At 38.2% G+C, this 17,066-nt stretch overlaps 2 protein-coding genes across 5 annotated transcripts in view; one reads left to right on the top strand and one right to left on the bottom strand.

Annotated features, from left to right (window-relative positions):
* Nucleotides 1–17,066, top strand: part of LOC109087857 (NUMB endocytic adaptor protein) — a 590,428-nt gene that overhangs the window by 188,962 nt on the left and 384,400 nt on the right. The window lies entirely within an intron of this gene.
* The window catches only part of LOC109087523 (fermitin family homolog 2-like), a 58,194-nt gene continuing 42,459 nt past the window's right edge, over nucleotides 1,332–17,066 (bottom strand). The window contains exons 9-16 of the mRNA XM_042742059.1: nucleotides 16,647–16,781; nucleotides 15,978–16,027; nucleotides 15,508–15,632; nucleotides 15,319–15,425; nucleotides 14,683–14,901; nucleotides 11,855–11,875; nucleotides 8,833–8,866; nucleotides 1,332–1,486 (exon numbers count right to left, since the gene is read on the bottom strand). Of these exons, the coding sequence (XP_042597993.1) occupies nucleotides 1,332–1,486; nucleotides 8,833–8,866; nucleotides 11,855–11,875; nucleotides 14,683–14,901; nucleotides 15,319–15,425; nucleotides 15,508–15,632; nucleotides 15,978–16,027; nucleotides 16,647–16,781 (846 nt within the window). The remainder of the gene's footprint in view (nucleotides 1,487–8,832; nucleotides 8,867–11,854; nucleotides 11,876–14,682; nucleotides 14,902–15,318; nucleotides 15,426–15,507; nucleotides 15,633–15,977; nucleotides 16,028–16,646; nucleotides 16,782–17,066) is intronic.

The following is a 17,066-nucleotide window of genomic DNA, read 5'->3' as shown; positions in this document are numbered from 1 at the left end:
CTGGCAGTGATGCACTGAAAAGGCACAGAAAGAGTGATTCTGCTGCGCTTCATTAGTGTTGAAGTGTGTGACCCACGCTCCTGCAGCAGAATCAAACAAGTGTGGGCAGCAAAAACTAAAAACCACCAGAAGCTCCTTCTCATCAGTGATATGAAGAATGCCATAATCTACATGATTTTATTCCTGCCGGGAGCTCCAGACTTCTTGCAATTCTTCATATGCATTTATATATATATTTCTAAAAGTCCTTAAGGTCGACAGGCACCAATCCATAAATTTAAAAAAAATGGCTTTTTTCCCCTCTCTTCTGGAAAATATACGCTTCCAAAAATTACAGAAAAAAAAGCAGCAAAAAAAATAACTGTACAATGTTGTTTTTAAAACCTGTGTTTTTTACATTAGATACAAAAAACCAAAACTAATACTTCATTTAGCGATCCTTCATTTTGGAAAAAAGAAAACAAAAAGGAAATTGCATGTTTTGTGACCTATTGCTGGTGCGTATTAAAGACACGCTTTTGAATAATACTATACTGGTTCACAATAAAGAGTGATGAATAAAATAACAGACTTCATAATAAAAAGAAACTTCCTACAACGGGAAATCAGTGACCTTTAAAAGCAGTCTGATTTATAATCATTCTCCTGTGTTGCAAGCTGCTACAAAAAAAGTGGACGACTCTCCTTCATAGTGTTAAAAAATATCTGCGTCGTTACATGTAATGTAGTGTTGAACACACGAACCTTCAAGCGACAGCCTATCTTCCAAGTGCTTAGAAAGGACTGGACTGACTGTGTTTTTGACCAAAGACTGTCGAGCTGAAGCGCAGCGTCTTTACTCATCGCTCGAAGCAGCAGCGTTAAAGCTAGTGTAACATTTCCCTCTCTAGTGTCTCTATGATGTCACATTAAAGTGACCGTTATCATTACAGATTAACAGGCATCTACCCAGAGAGACGCGGCGTAAATTAGTGACAAATAAATAACCGGCATTTCTGCTGTGCGCAAAGCTGGCGTGTTTCTACTGAGAGTCAAAGGTCATAGATATAGGTCGTGTGTAAAGTTCGGGTACTACTGCTTCATCTCAAACAAATCACTTCTGGAGGGACGCAGTAAACGGCTCTGCTGAAACAGAGCTTCATGTCTGCTAGTGTTAGGAACGCGTTCATGCGCATAAACAGAATTAAAAAACAAACAAACAAACAATTATGATGCGACCACGATGGAGTGGTTAAAAAGAGATAAAGAAGAAGAAGAAGTGTGACAGAATCAGAGTGAGTGCTGCGGCGCTCAGATCCAGCCGCTGGTCAGCTTGTAGAACATCTCCTCGTCTAGAGACTCGTTCTGGTCCTTGGCGGTGTGGACAGGAAGATGTAGCCGCCGATGAACTCGTGCACCACTTTGCAGTCCACCTCGGCACAGATGAAGGCCAGACTGGGCTCGTCCGCGAACTCCACCGTCACCTGCCGTGAGAGCAGAGCAGATGCTGAAGAGAGCTCAAGGTGATGCGTGTTGATTTTTAGATGTTAAACCCACAAAGTCTAGAGGTCTGTAAATGATCAAACTTTACTGTTAAACCTGTTTCACTCACAATCTCCTCATGTCTTCTGTCGTCTGGTTGATAGTTTAGAGCTGCAGTAAAAGCTCTTTTAGTGTAATCAGCTTCAGCTTCAGCTTCTGGTGTCAGATCTTGAGTGATTTTGATCAAGTAAAGGTGAGAATAACTGCAGTAATATCTCCAGATGAACTCTTACTGGACTGAAGCAGCTCAGCTTTACTTGATTCTCCATCAATCATGTTTTAGAGTCTCAAATCTGATCATCAGGATCTTTTGAGGGCGTTTGTTTCAAGCTTTACTTTCCTGTTCCTCATGGGAGAGAAAGGTCAGAATAACTGCAGAAATACTCCAGATGAACCTTCTGACTGAAGCAGCTCAGCTTTACTGTGTTCTCACTCAATCTGTTTAGAGTCTCAATTGATCATCAGTCTTTGTTGAGGAGCGTTTGTTTCCAGAACTTGTACTTCACTGTTCCTAAGCGTGGAATGATTAAAGCTCGAACATCTCAATCTTCGAGGAGCCTTATTTCTCAATCTCTCAATCTCTGCATTATATGTTTGGATCATTTAATCTCATCTACTGAGACACATTACTGGAGATATAGAGTGACCACTGATATTTGATCATTTTATGGTATATTATACTGTATACTGTTATAAAGTAATTATTTCTGCATTATTTTATCAGTAATTAGCATCACGAATATTCGAATCTGAGTTTTTTTTTAAGTCTGCATATATAGATATTGATACTAATAGCAGATCAGTATATATCATATAATATATATAATATATAGATATTTTTTAGATATATATATATATAGATATATAATATATTATATATATATATATATATATATATATATATATATTTTTTTTTCAAATTCATTCTGTTATGCTGTTTTTTACCCAACCTCCTGTAAAATGTAAACTGTAAAATGTTACAGTAAAAGCCTGTTAACTGGTTAGTTATAAATTACCTTACCATATATATTCTTAAAAATATTATATGATTTTTTACTGTAAATTACTGTTGAATGTATGGGTCTTACAGGCAAAACAGGAACTACTGTATAATTTATAGTGAAAAACTAAACACATCACACATAACAAATCATGATGACTTGATTATTTGATATTTCATTTTAGTAATCTCTAATTGTTTCTCGCTTGTTTAAACATGTACCTTAGGTAATATTTTGCTTAGTGAATGATTATGGCATTATTGTAGTGTCATGTTGTTACCTGATAGTTTCTGATAGTGTTTTGTGTTTATGCACCCTGTGTATCATCATGCTTTATGGAAGACCACTGAACTCTGATTCATCACGTGGCTTTCTTCAATACTATGGGTGCTTCGCTATATGTAAACATAGATTATTTGACTCAAGTATGTCAGATAAGCACAAGCAGATTTTCTACAATCAGACGAGCTATAGTTACAAATGGCCTTAATCAGACTTTATCACACTTTCTAATATCAGTTATGGTTGAAGCGGTGTTGTCTCGTCACTTCCGGTTCGTCGCACTCCAATCAAAACTAATGGGAGAATCCTCTCTTACTTTATTCTGGAGAGGCATTTTCTTTCATCTTGCCTTCTGAACGATGCATATTAGAGTTATAAGCGAGCTGCTGCTTTGTTTACAGCGGTAACCAAGGAAACCACTGCGTAAGCGCAGCTCTGCTTTGTTAACAGCGGTAACCAAGGAAACACTGCATCATTGCTGATCATTGCGTTCGTAAGCACAGCGCTGCTTTGTTTACAGCGGGTAACCAGGAAACAATGCATTCATTGCTGTAGTAAGCGCAGCCGCCGCTTGTTTACAGCGGACCCAAGGAAACACACTGCATCATTGCTGTTCGTAAGCACAGCGCTGCTTTGTTTACAGCGAGGTAACAAGGAAAAAAAATGAAATCATTGCGTTCGTAAGCGCGCTGCGCTTTGTTTACAGCGGTACCCAAGGGAAAAAATGGTTGCATGTATGCTTGGGCATCTTTGTTTGGATCATGATTAACTGCAGTGGTTGTCGGTGTCATTTTAAATGAAAGAAGCACAGACAAAGCCTTAGTTTGTTTATATGAAGAGATTTCTTTTATTTGTGATTTCTTTTATTTGATTTGGGGTTTGTTTTAAAATTTCAGTTTAGTTTTGTTATTTCAATTTCACAAAGAAATGTGCATCAATAGACCTAATAAAGGACAGCTTTTCATTTATTGTATAATATCTTCAATCCCATTTGTTGAAATCCAGATCGTGAATCGAATCATGAGGTGAGTGAATCGTTACATTCCCTAATCATCAGACTGATCGCGGTGGGATGAAAAAGGTCCTTCTAAAAATATTACACTGTAGGAGCATGCAGTATGCATATCAAAACTGAGAATGTTTAAGCCTACATCTCAATATAACCTGCTGAAATGTTCTTATTAGCATATTTCACTTCCAAATGTGCATTCTGAATTGTAAATAAATTTATTTTCCAACTAACTTGCTGCAGTCAAGTTCGAAATGTGCTCATTAACAATGTTTTTCTCTTACTAGTCATATTTCTTACCTGTTTACATTTTTAAATAAATTTGACTAATAAACACACCTCACAAGTGATTAGCCATGGCTTTTTACTCTAGTAAATATGCAGAACTATGCTTTGTTTTTTCGCACAGACTGATTTACTATTTGTATTACCATATTTAAGTTTTACTACACATATCCAGGTTAAACTCTGGTAAGCAAAAAAAAAAAACGTCGCTGTTGCATGAACTTTTCCCCAGATGTGGTAACAAACCCAAATATCCATACCTATAAAGAAAAACAAAACAACGAATTTCAGAAAGTGTGTAATTAAAATGGCATGACACAGGAAAAAAAGTACTGAAATACTAAAATGTAGTACTACTAGAGCCAGTGACCCATATATCGGTTTGCCCGACATTATAGGCCGATATGATGCCTTGTTCGCGCTATATCATCGGCGAATATCTCGCCGATCTTGCCTGCCAATATGGTTTTTTTTTTTTTTTTTTGTTTTACACAAACATATAATGCAGATTAAAATGCGTTTGCAAATGGTGGTAAAGTATTAGTATTTTTGTCCAGCAGAGCAGCGCTGCCATTGTTTGATATTGGTTGACCGGGATGATTGAAATACACGAATTTAAAGATTAAAAGTCTATGGGAAAAAATCATTTGAAAACCTTGAAACGTGACATATCTACCGTTAACGGGGCAGGCGACATCTGACAACCAAATTCAGCGTGGTACCGTCAAATAGAGGAACCCTCAAAAAACAATGAATCGCGTGTAAGTCTAGACGGCCCATCTGTCGAAATGTGAGACCACTCTCCCGGTCGCTAAGCCCCGGGGGTTCGGGTAGTGTACAGGTGGTTAAATTAACCGGTATGGAGCCGACTTGATATAGGTGATCCAGGGGGGCTATGGAGGCATGGAGGGAGGCCGTTCGAGAGGGTCTTGCGCTGAAGGGCTCCCACAAATTTGGTTGGAGATCTTCCGACGGCACAATGTCGTGAGATAAGTGGACCACCAGCCAACGCTTCATCAGTAAGGAGGTCTCCTTGTTTAGGCAGCAATTCAAGCGTTGGCGGTTATTCGACATAAGTCACCTGTGAAGTGGACTTCACATGAAAATTCCGCCATGAGACCCATTCCAAGAGAATGTACACATAATTAAAGGGCATATAAAGTGCGCGAGACGTGAAGTATCTTGTAATTTATACAGAGGTAGATTATGTCAACACTTCTCACTTCTCACTTTAGTAAGTTTCGTCTGCTGTGTGAAGACTTTAGCATGGACATGATGTCGGGGGGGGGGGACGTGAAATAAAACTTCAACGGAATAAAAGTTGGAATGGAATGAATTGAATTTAAAGTTGAATAAATTTAACTTAACTGGTCAGTGCACTGAGCAGATCATTTTGGATAGTAAAGTTTATTGTTAAATGCCCTGCTTTCATACCGCATATCTCTGTCACATCATTATAAGGTTTGATCACCAAATGGAGAGCTGAGTGCATTAAAGTATATATAGTTGTTTATGTATACGACTGTTGGATTCTATATATAGGACAGGTCAATGTTTGGAACACACGAATGGGAACGTATATTGATTGCCTTTTAACTCCCTAATAGCGGTATAGGGTCCAAAAAAAAATATATCGGTCGGGGCTCTATTTAATACTTTGTTTGCAAATTAGCCTTTGTTGGTAAATGAACAGCTTCAAGGACTCTCCTGTAGGAGAAATATTCACATGCACTTGCTCAGGTGTGGATTTTGGCCATTTCTTTCTACACAGGTCTTCAAAATGGTGAAGGCTTGTGGCCTCCTTCTTCAATAAACTCCTGATCTTAGTTTTTTTTCTTCTTGTTTCTATGGATTCAAGTCAGGTGAGTGGCTGGCCATTCTCGAAGCATTACTTTTTTTCTCTGGAAAACCAATAGAGGGGTTTGCCGTGTTCTGGCATCTAAGTTGTTTGGGACGGCAATCTTGTCTTGCTGACATGTACAACCTTGTTACCTATTCATCATCCTGGTAGATGGGCAGCAGCTTTTGGCAGACACACCATGATTGTTCTCGCGTACATTTTGTCGAACATTTCACAGCTGTCCTTCAATCGTATGAATTTATGGCCAAGGGTTTTCACCATGAGTTTTGTGGGGTGGGGATGTGCATGCCAATTGACCCAAAACATTGTGTGTATTATTGGCATCCAAGAGGTTTAATTTTGGTTGAATCTTGGATGCGACTATATTTCTCCCAGTAATTTCACAAAGCTTGTCTAAATTGGTTGTGCAGCAAACTTTAAACGTAGCTCTTCAAACAAAGAATTTTTCTTCACAATAGAGCCTTGGTGCACTGGTGAGTGTGTATACAGGCCACTGGCGGTTGTGTTGCATTACTTTATTGTTACTTATTTTTGCTTTGAAAACAATAGGTGACATTGCTAAACTCCCCAGGTCTTTCTGAAGGTCCTGATACAAAGTGATCTTGAGCTTTTGGACAACTCTTAAAATAATTATTTTCACTCCGGCTATCAGTAATTCTTGTGTGGAGCAACCTGGGTGTGGACCGGGTTTATGGTGTTGAAATGATGTTCTTTCCACTTTCAGATTATGGCCCCAACAGTGGCTTCACTGGACCAGTCAGAAAGTATAACAAAATGACTTCTGTAACCAATGCAGCAGTATGTTTTGCAACAAATAAGGTTGCGAAGGTCTTGAGAACAGTCTTTGCCTTTTACCCATCATGAAATGTTTCTTGTTGTGGACACGCTTGGGTAGGGAGATTACCAGTGACAGATAGGACCTATTAGCTGGGGACTGAAACCAAACTAAATATTAATTTCCACTGATTGAGGGGCCAGGCTTGCTTTCTAATTACTGTATAGATTTCTGCTGGGTGTCTTGGCTTTCCATGCCTTTCTTCACCTCCCTATCCTTCATGAATTCAATACTTTTTCCCTGTGTCACTCCCATTTATAAAACACATAACGTAATTTCTGAAACTTATTTGTCTTGCTTTCTATGTATGTATAGGTTACTTTGGGTTGTTACTGACCAAATGGTGAAAATTTCATGTTAACAGCACCTTTAGAAATGTATTTACTGAGAAAAATTGTGATGTGTTCAATACTTATGTTTACCCACTGTATTTGTACTGTGGTAGAGTTATGGAGGGCCCTTCATTTACCAAGAGGTGAACTGGCTGCTCTGCCTATAGTTAGCAATGGCCCTATATAGTATGCAGTGTTTAAAAAAGAGCTGTTTTACCAAATTCTGCTATGGGTGAAATTCAGTGCAGTCCTGTATCGTGATACGTGCAGTATCATGACTTTGCTGGTAATACACAGCCCAAAATGTTCAGAGAGCTATTGGCTTTCTCAGATCAGCTTATGTTAGATCAAAACTACAAGTTCCTTTGAGTTTGGAAAATTCTGTGCACAGTAATCATCAGAATCTGAAAAATGTCCAGATTTTTGAAATCATCCTGCAGATGCTAATTTTAACAGGGGTTTATTTAACTAGGTGATTACAGCACATTAATAAATATACATAACTGGAAGAATTGATACACTGCTTCGACAAGAACTTCCGGGAATCAATTCCACCATGATAAAGGTCTATTATGTTATTAGGCCCATTTACTGATGAAAGGGGTTAACATGAGCCTCATTCTAACAACATAACCAGTCACAAGTCAAACAAAAACCAAAAAAAAAAAAAAAACACAAATCTCCCATTTAATCTCCAGTTGACGTTCCCTGCTTCATGTTGATGGAAGCGCCAGGTATTGATGGCGTCTCCTGTGTGGCGTTCCCTACGGATCAGTTCTGTGTAGGTGATGCCAATCAGCTCGTCTTTCTTGCACCTGGACCTCATGGAAGAAACGTACCAATACAGGCTCATGTTTATCAAGCAGGATTTTTGAGGAGACAATGGAGAGTGCAATGCAATGAGAAGAATACGATATCGCGAGCAGATGGGAACTTATTTTTAAAGGTACAGCTCACTCTAACATGTAGATTCTGTCATTTATTCACCCTCATGTCATTACAAACTCATATGAATTTCATTCTCAGGTGCCACAAAACGAGAAATTATATAGCCCCACCATGTAAATAAGTAGCCCACTTTGACTTTGCGCACGCTTAAATTCTTTTAGAAGTTTTCCAAAGCTATGTCATCATTTGGTGCAACGCTAAAAAGATTAAGTTGCTATGCATTGATAAATCGTTGACGCAAACCTACTTCGGCCCGTCCATGAAAAATTCATTTTGAGATAGTAGCAATGTCTAATTTGTGAACCAAATTATTCTTTCTTGAGCCAGATCTTTTCCAAAGAACTTGCTTGCATGCTGGTCCTTGAATCCAACATTACTGACCTCATGATCCTGGTGATTCCTGGATTTATAGCTCAGTAGCGGGGTTGTAAAAATTACACTGAAAGCATCACTCAATAGTTTCTCGCAGAAAGAAAAAGAACACTTACATGGGTTTGGGAACAAATCATGAAGGTGCGAAATTATGTTAAGGACCCGGAATGAACTTCTCTAACTTTAAAAACCCGACATTTTTATTGTGCACACTAAAATTTAGTCCAGATAATCCTGCGAGAACATCTTTTTTTTTTGAAATGTCAGGTTTAGGCGACACCTCACTTGGCAGAAACCTGGGGGTCATCCCAACACTCTGGCCCAGGACTGCTCAGGCCTGTATGAAGCGCATCTTGGCCTCGAGAGCCTCATCTACTGTGCCTAACATCTGATGGGCTTCCAAAAAATACGGCCGGGAATCTATCTGAGAATAAGTGCATGTCGTGAACATAATTACTAAGATACAGTGCTATAAGCGCACTCATATCTTTAGCAGGAAAAGTCAGAGTGAACACATGGACACACTGTTCGATCAGACAACAACCACAGAGAAGAATTGAAAACACCAGATATCTGTCAATATGATATCACTGCCATTCAATCACAACAAATATTACAGTGAACACACGAGATGCTTCCTCTTGTTCAGGCATCGCTTAGATCTGTTACACATGCAGCCTAACACACATTTACAGAAGCCATTGGCAATCCCAGCTACCCGTTTTAGTCCCACTATCCCCCAGAACATGAAACATTTTTCACATCAGACGGAAAATGTGACGTCACAGGGGGGGTTCGATCCAGGAGCTAGACAGTTCACTGTGCCTCGTGAATGGTGGTCATATCACGAGCTAACATAACAACCTGAAAGGGTCAGTCAATGAAACAGAAGTACCTTTCCCAAACAAATTATTTCCATGAGACTTGCGATTTAGATGTTACTACGAGACAAATGTGTGGATTATAGTGGAAACTACGGAGACCCAAAGACGACATGGTGATGGAAGAAATGTGAGATGGGAGGAAAACTTATCTTTTAATGCTTCTGCTTCCTCCTGAGAAACTTTTAGTTGTCTCACAAACTATTGCGTTCGACCAAGAAACTTTGCATTCCCTTGCAAAACTATTGCATATGCACAAGAAACTTTGTTCTCAATAAACTAGATTCTCTCACAAAACTATTGCATTTGGCCAATAAACTTTACATTCTCTTGCAGAACATTTTCATTCTCTTTCTAAACTATTGCATTTGCCCAAGAGCCACAAGCGACTGTCACATTCTCTTGCAAAAACTATTGGATTGCCCAAGACACTTACTATTGCATTTGCCAAGAAATCTTGCATCAAATAAAACAACCACAATATCCAACAAATAAAAATATTCAATCAAGTAACTAAACATTATTCTATCTCTAAAAACAATTTTCTCTCTCACAAAAACATCTCTCACACAAAACAATAAAATATAGCCAAGAAACTTCACATTCTCTCGCAAAACTTTTGTATTTGGCCAAGAAACTATACATTCTCTAGCAAAACTATTGCATTCGCCCAAGAAACTTTACGAACTCTAGCTAAACTAATGTATTTGCCCAAGACACTTTACAAACTCTCGCTAAACTATTGCATATTGGGCGCATTGCCAAGAGACTATTACAAAAACTCTTGTAAAACTATTGGCATTTTCCCGCAAGAAATCTTGCATCTCTCTCTACACTCTCGCAGAACTACATATCTTGCATAACAATTGTTCTCTCGCTAAACTATTGCATTTGCCCAAGACACTTTACGAACTCTCGCTAAACTACTGCATTTGCTCTCTCGCTAAACTACTGCATTTGCCCAAGACACTTTACGAATGCTCGCTAAACTATTGCATTTGCCCAAGACACTTTTTAAGAACTCTCCGCTAAACTATTGCATTTGCCCAAGACACTTTACGAACTCTCACTAAATCTTATTGCATTTGCCCCAATGACACGAAACTTTACGAACTCAAACTATTGCATTCGCCCAAGAAACTTTACGAACTCTCGCTAAACTATTGCATTTGACTCTCGCTAAACTACTAAACTATCGCTCACTAACTATTGCCATTTGCCCCAGGAAACTTTACGAACTCTCGCTAAACTATTGCATTTGCCCAAGACACTTTACGAACTCTCACTAAACTATTGCATTTGCCCAAGACACTTTACGAATGCTCACTAAACTATACTGCCATTGCCAAGACACTTTTTACGAACTCTCCACAAACTATTGCATTCGCCCAAGAAACTTTACGAACTCTAGCTAAACTAATGTATTTGCCCAAGACACTTTACAAACTCTCGCTAAACTATTGCATTTGCCCAAGACACTTTACGAAACTCTCGCTAACTCTATTGCATTTGCCAAGACACTTTGTACGAAAAATCTCACTAAAACTATTGCAATTTGCTAAGAACAAACTACATTCTGTTGCTAAACTTTAGGTTCACCCAAGAAATTATACATTCTGTTGCTAAACTTTAGGTTCGTCAGGTTCTCTTGGCGTAACAATTGTTCCGCACAAACCCATTGCATTGGGGCCAAGAAACTATTACATTCTCTCGCCAAAACTATTGCATTCGCCAAAAATCTTACATTCTCTCTCTCAGAACTTACAATATTCACCCCAAGCAAAACTACACATTCTCCTCCCCTTAACTTAAGATTCTCTTGCATAACAATTGTTCTCGATACGCGCAAAACTAACTGCATTCGCCCCAAGAAACTTCATGATCTTTCACTCGCCGAACTAAGATGCATTCATGTAGTTCTTCCTGAATCCTCACACCTAATTTTTCTAACCACAAAATTTTGCAAACAAACACAAAACTTTATCTGGGGAGTGCCAAATGGCTTGCAAACAACGCATCTTTGTTTTTCTAAACCATCACCATGCGTTTTTAGGGGCTCTGCGAAAGAAAACTGTCATTGTGCATCTAAAATAATATATAACAAACAATAATTGTAAGAATTATGATAATATATTTGGGATATAATCATGCATAAAACTGATAAAAATTATTGCCGTGCCAGACAGTTTAAGTTACAGATTAATATGACCTATATTAGCCTCAAGGTCCAGGTGGGACTAAAAACTTCTTCTGTAGTCATTTGAATATTTTCTAAAAATATATCCACCACAAGGGAGTATATACATACTTTTGCCTTTTAAAACAGCATTCAGCTCGTCAGAAAGCTGTCGCTGGAGGAGACACCAGTGACTCAACACATGATCTTAAATGTTGAAATGATGAGCTTTGGGTGAGCTACCAGCTATAAATGGCTAAAGTGGGTTAATGGGAGGAATCTCTGGAGTAAGACACAGCAACCAGTGTTATGTGAGTCATGCAGTACCACCTACCAAACGAGTGGACTTACCAAGTCCCTGACAAAGCCTGGCTGAGGAGGCGTGGAAACAGGAAGAGGACACGAGAGGAAAAAAGGGAAAAGCCAAATAACTTGATAAAGCGAAACATGCATGAATAACCGAATCAAAACAACCGTTAAATGTACTATAAACAACGTAAGAAGAGAAGAAAAAGGGCAGGGTTGTGCAAGTGAGAGTTCACAGCAAGTGGAGGATCACGAGGATTCAGATGGACAGGAGAGATCGGTAGGAAAACATTACACTGGATCACATTAGATCTGACCAGTCTGACTGTACATATGGTGCAGATGTAGAAATGTGTCATCTAGCAGAAGGTCCTGATACCGTTACCGTTGCCATCCTCTAAACCAAGGCAGAGCACTACTGTAGACTGAAAACTGGGGTGATCAAACTGTAGCATCATCCTCCGCTGATTAAAATGGGACATGTCCAGTGGAAGCTGTTTTTGCCGTCTGCCAGGGATGTCAGACTCATTTAGAATAACAGACAATCACACGCTGATCTACTAAGCTTAGAATAATTCTTATCTGAGCTACCAAAATTTCTAACTCGTCCTAGAGTTTTTAAAGCTATGACCACCAAATGGCACAAACTTCAGGATGTTCCTAACTCTCTGATACTCCTATCTTTTCTAACTGATATGAATTTCAGAATTCCAGTATCAGACTTCCAAACAGTTCCACATACACTTTCAATGAGGGGGTCAGAAGCTTCATACAATGCCTCTTATAGAAAAAGAGTTATTGTTTGCCATCATTGTAAAATATTGCAAAGCTGAAGTATTCTAAAACATGCTAGGAACATGCTAGCAACATGTTAACTCCTACATGCTAAACGTGCAAAAAAAGAAAAACACACACTAGCAACATAAATCATACCAGCAATGTGCTAAAACATGTTGGAAACATGCTAAAATATGTGCTAAAACATGCAAGCATTGTTTAAAAAACTATGCAACACACTCAGTTAAATATGAAAAAAAACATGCTAACGCATACTAACATAAACCACAAAACATGATAACAATGCCCATCAACTACCAGAAGAAGACTCCAATGGGGTCAGAAGTAGTTTTTATTGGTCTGTCTGTCTTTGACTTCTCTGAGTAAAAACTTTCAAACTTCAATCTTTTAAAATTATTATTAACTTTCAGGCAAGGCTTGGTCAAACCAACATTCAAACATCCATTTTTATATCTGATTTGTCCATAAAGCTCCAAAAAAAGAAAAGAAAAAGAAATACTCTAAGCACAAATCACAAATTTAGCACAAATAAAAATAAAATTGAAACAAAAGTTCATGGCTGAGCTATGGTTTATGATTAAACTGAAATGTTTTCATCAAACTTCAAACCACACACCCAAACAATACACAATTTACCACAAAACACATCAAAACACCAAAAACAAAACCAAGAACACTACAGAGACCTCTGAAATTCCCCACCATTTGGATGACAACATCCGCTTTCCTGATCCTGTCCAGTCTGGAAGAGAGAAAGTCATCTATCCTTGTTTCCCAAAGTTCAGTGTTTACTGACCCATGTCCTCTAGGAATAAAAATCCCAGAGGAAGCCTCTGAAGAAAAAAATATTGAGCTTGTAACGCAGGGATAAGAAGCACTCCGAAATCATCCGGACTCTGATGTCGCTCTCACAAACAAGCTGCTGTCTTCTTCCCATGCTGCCTCTCCACATTCCCAGGGAAGGCTGTTTCCTGTATTTTTTCCCGCCTGCTCCTCAAAGTTTCTTCCAGCGATAAGCTGCTGGGGGAGCGAGTGAGATGTGAGGACAGGAAGCCCACCATCCCCCAGCATCACAGGAGCTGGCCTGAGTCCAGGGCCACTGTAAGACGACACCAGCAGCAGCAGCAGCACACAGGAGCCGTCTGTCGACTCCCACACACTCGCCCTCCCTACATACTTTCACTTTACTCTCGTTTTTTCAATCAAGTACAACAAAAACGACATCATTCTGAGAAATTTCACTGGACACTCTGAATATCCATATCACGATTTGTTTTTTAAAATTTCGTAAATAGTTGTCTTACTAGTAGCCAGTAGGACTTGGTGATATTTTAAATGTGATATGTATTTAATATTTGATGTTTATTTAGTATGTGACGTGATCAGCTAAGGAAAAAAATTAAAACCTGTTTTTTTTTGCCCTTCAGTGTTACTAGTATTAAAAACATGCATGCATATGTGAGTGTGTACGTATATATATATACACATACACTAGCCATTTTTTTTTAAACAATACCAATATTTAATATTTATAAACAAATCTGGAAGCATGGTAGGTACATGCTGCATTTTTTTCAAATGCATGTTACAAGCAACCCAAACAGCGATTGCAGAGAGAGTTCATATGGAGCAGCATCTACTGTGAACAGAGCTGCTTCGAGATGCTGAAAACATCGGATTATATGCAAAAATGCATATAAATACAGAAAAAAATTAATCACATTGCTAAGCATATATACAAATATTTTTTCCCCTTAATGTAACATTAAAATCATGATTATCATCATTTTAATGTTTTTTATTTTATTTTTGTCAATGAAGCTCAAGATCCAAGTAGGTCAGTTTTGTGACTTTGAGTTAAGACTGAACCCGATTTAAAAATCAGCAGCAAAAATGTCAACAACTTTCAACAATGACTTTGCTTCACTTGCATGCATTAGTAAATAAATACATGTAAACATATTGCTGTTTATTACGATGTATTAGTATAAGTCTACTAGTATTAAGTCTCTTGACCTGCCTCCCTGCCTGTCTTCAGCTCTCTGCCGTCAGTGTCAGTGTGTATTCTCATTTACCTGCTTGTTCTTGTACTTCTTCAGGTATCGTGGAGACACCAGACACTCAGGGTTGATGTCGGTGGTGATGGGCTCTATGATCTGAGGATCAGGATTCATGTGCTGCATCTTCAGGAAGGACAGGATGTTCTGGACCTCCAAGTTGTAGGAACTGTCTGCCATCGTCTTCCCTTTGGAGGCCAAGCGGCAAGCTGCCATCCACTGAGCGTACTGCTTCTCCTGAAGGACAGGGAAAGAGTTTAACCCTCTGAGTGCCAGTGTTCATGTACTATCACTGAGATGCTATTATAGATTTTCAATTAGGTTAAGTTTTAGTAATTTTGATATGTTTTTGTCAGTTTTATATACTTTTGGGGGCTTTTCTGTCTAAGATTTATTTCAGTTTCAGTTATTTTAGGATATCAATACTAAATGAAAATAAGAAATGTTATTTTGGCAACTAGCTGAAATAAATAAAAATTATTTCAAGTAACACTTTTTTTATATATATATTTTTAGTTAACCACTGTAACCCTGACGAGTTTGTATAATTACTTTTGAAGTAGCAAGGCAAGTAACAAACTACTTTTCCTTTTAAAGACAAGTGAAGATGTGAGTTGATTTATTGCTCAATAATTATAGAAGTGTCTCACTCACAGTATCACACCGCAGCCAGATCTCATTCATACCATCTGCTACAGGAATTAGCAACTTGATGTTGAATTTCTGACCGGAAATGTTCACATCTGGTGTGACTTCACAGCCTACGGAGAAACAGCAGATGAGATGCAGCGCTGATGTGGTAAACAAACAGCGTTTCTGACCGTGTCTGTGGCGAGCGGTCACCTCTCAGGTTCATCTGGTGCGCCGGCGTGCCGTGGGCCTCCTCGCGGCTCTTGTAGCAGGAGATTGTGATGTCCTTGAACGTGCACCAGTACTGCTTGTATCCCTTCAGAGTGAGTTTCTTCGGTCTGAGGAATGAGCAGAAGATCAAAGGGAAATTCCTTTGATAAAAGACCTGTCTCTAATGCCCGCTCTTTCAATATTCAATATAGCAAAATATAAGCACATTATAATAAGCATTATTAATAGGCAGACCCATTTCAACATTAACACACTAAAATACAACCTACCACCTAAATTTTAAATTAAACTTACAACAATTACACAACAAATAGACTAAATACATAGAGTCTATATATGTGACAAAAAGCCATGGTTTATTAATATTATTATTATTTTTTGCCTTGCACTAATTAAAGCTTATAAGTCCAAAAACAATAAACCTCAACATATTTTTCAATCCTTCAACTCACTTGAAGACTTTCACGTAGTCAGCCAGTTCAGGAATGGATGTGATGTCACCCTGAGAACACAAAGTTTATTAATAAAGTTATAAATAAAGCTGCTGGTGTAATAATGTCAAAATCTTTATGGTCACAGTCTGCATAACAGCTGCACGCCGCTCATGTCACAGCAAGAGGAATATTCAGAATGCACCGTTTTGTTTTCATTTTTTTAATGTCGTTGTTTTTATTTCAGCATGCTTATTATGATTAAACTCCAATTCTGTCTGCAGTATAAATCTGTGCAATTACTGCACTCGAACTCCAGAGGATATGACTCGCTTACAATGATCAAACCAGTCATTAAATAATATTCCTTTATTTGAAAGAAAGCAATGTGAATAATTTCTAATTTGTACAGTCTTTCCTCATAATTAACGTTTAATGTGATGTTTAATGTTGTCTAATTTTACTGTTCTTCCTGGTTAATGAGGTTGGTGTGTTAAGATGAAGTATTTGTGATGAACTGTATGCCAATAAATCACAACAAGCACATGCTGTAGGTCCTGCACTGACACAGGCTGCAGCAAGAGTTATTTCATGCTAATATTTGAATGCAGAGTGTGATAAAGGCCTACAGGTGTGTGTCTGTGTCTGTAACTGAAGTAGTAAGAATTATTATTGCATGTGTTGCAGTACCAGCGTGTTGGAGGTCTTTCCTCCCTCCAGAGTGATCTCCAGATCTGACAGAGCCGCATCGACCTCATCGATCTCCTTCTCACTGTTGTTCATGTGATTGTCTGAAGACATGATGGACAGCTTGTTGATGTGGTACTGCAAATAAAAACACAATCAAAATAATAATAATAAAAAAACACGCTATTGCCATTTATTAATTCATCATAATAATATCGTAACTTCTTTGTTGTGATATTTAACCCTCTACTACATCTAACATTTACCCAATAAAAAATAAATAAAAAGAAATTGTCAATGTAAATGTAAAAAGGTATTTTCAAAATGTATGCATTTGTGTAATTAAATTTTTTTTTTTTAGCATTTTTATGAATTTGTTAAAAACTGTATTCACACATGTCCTCAGTTCCAGAGCTGCACATC

The sequence above is a fragment of the Cyprinus carpio genome, chromosome B17 (genome assembly GCF_018340385.1).
Source record: "Cyprinus carpio isolate SPL01 chromosome B17, ASM1834038v1, whole genome shotgun sequence".
NCBI lineage: Eukaryota > Metazoa > Chordata > Actinopteri > Cypriniformes > Cyprinidae > Cyprinus > Cyprinus carpio.
This window is presented reverse-complemented; position numbering and strand designations above follow the sequence as displayed.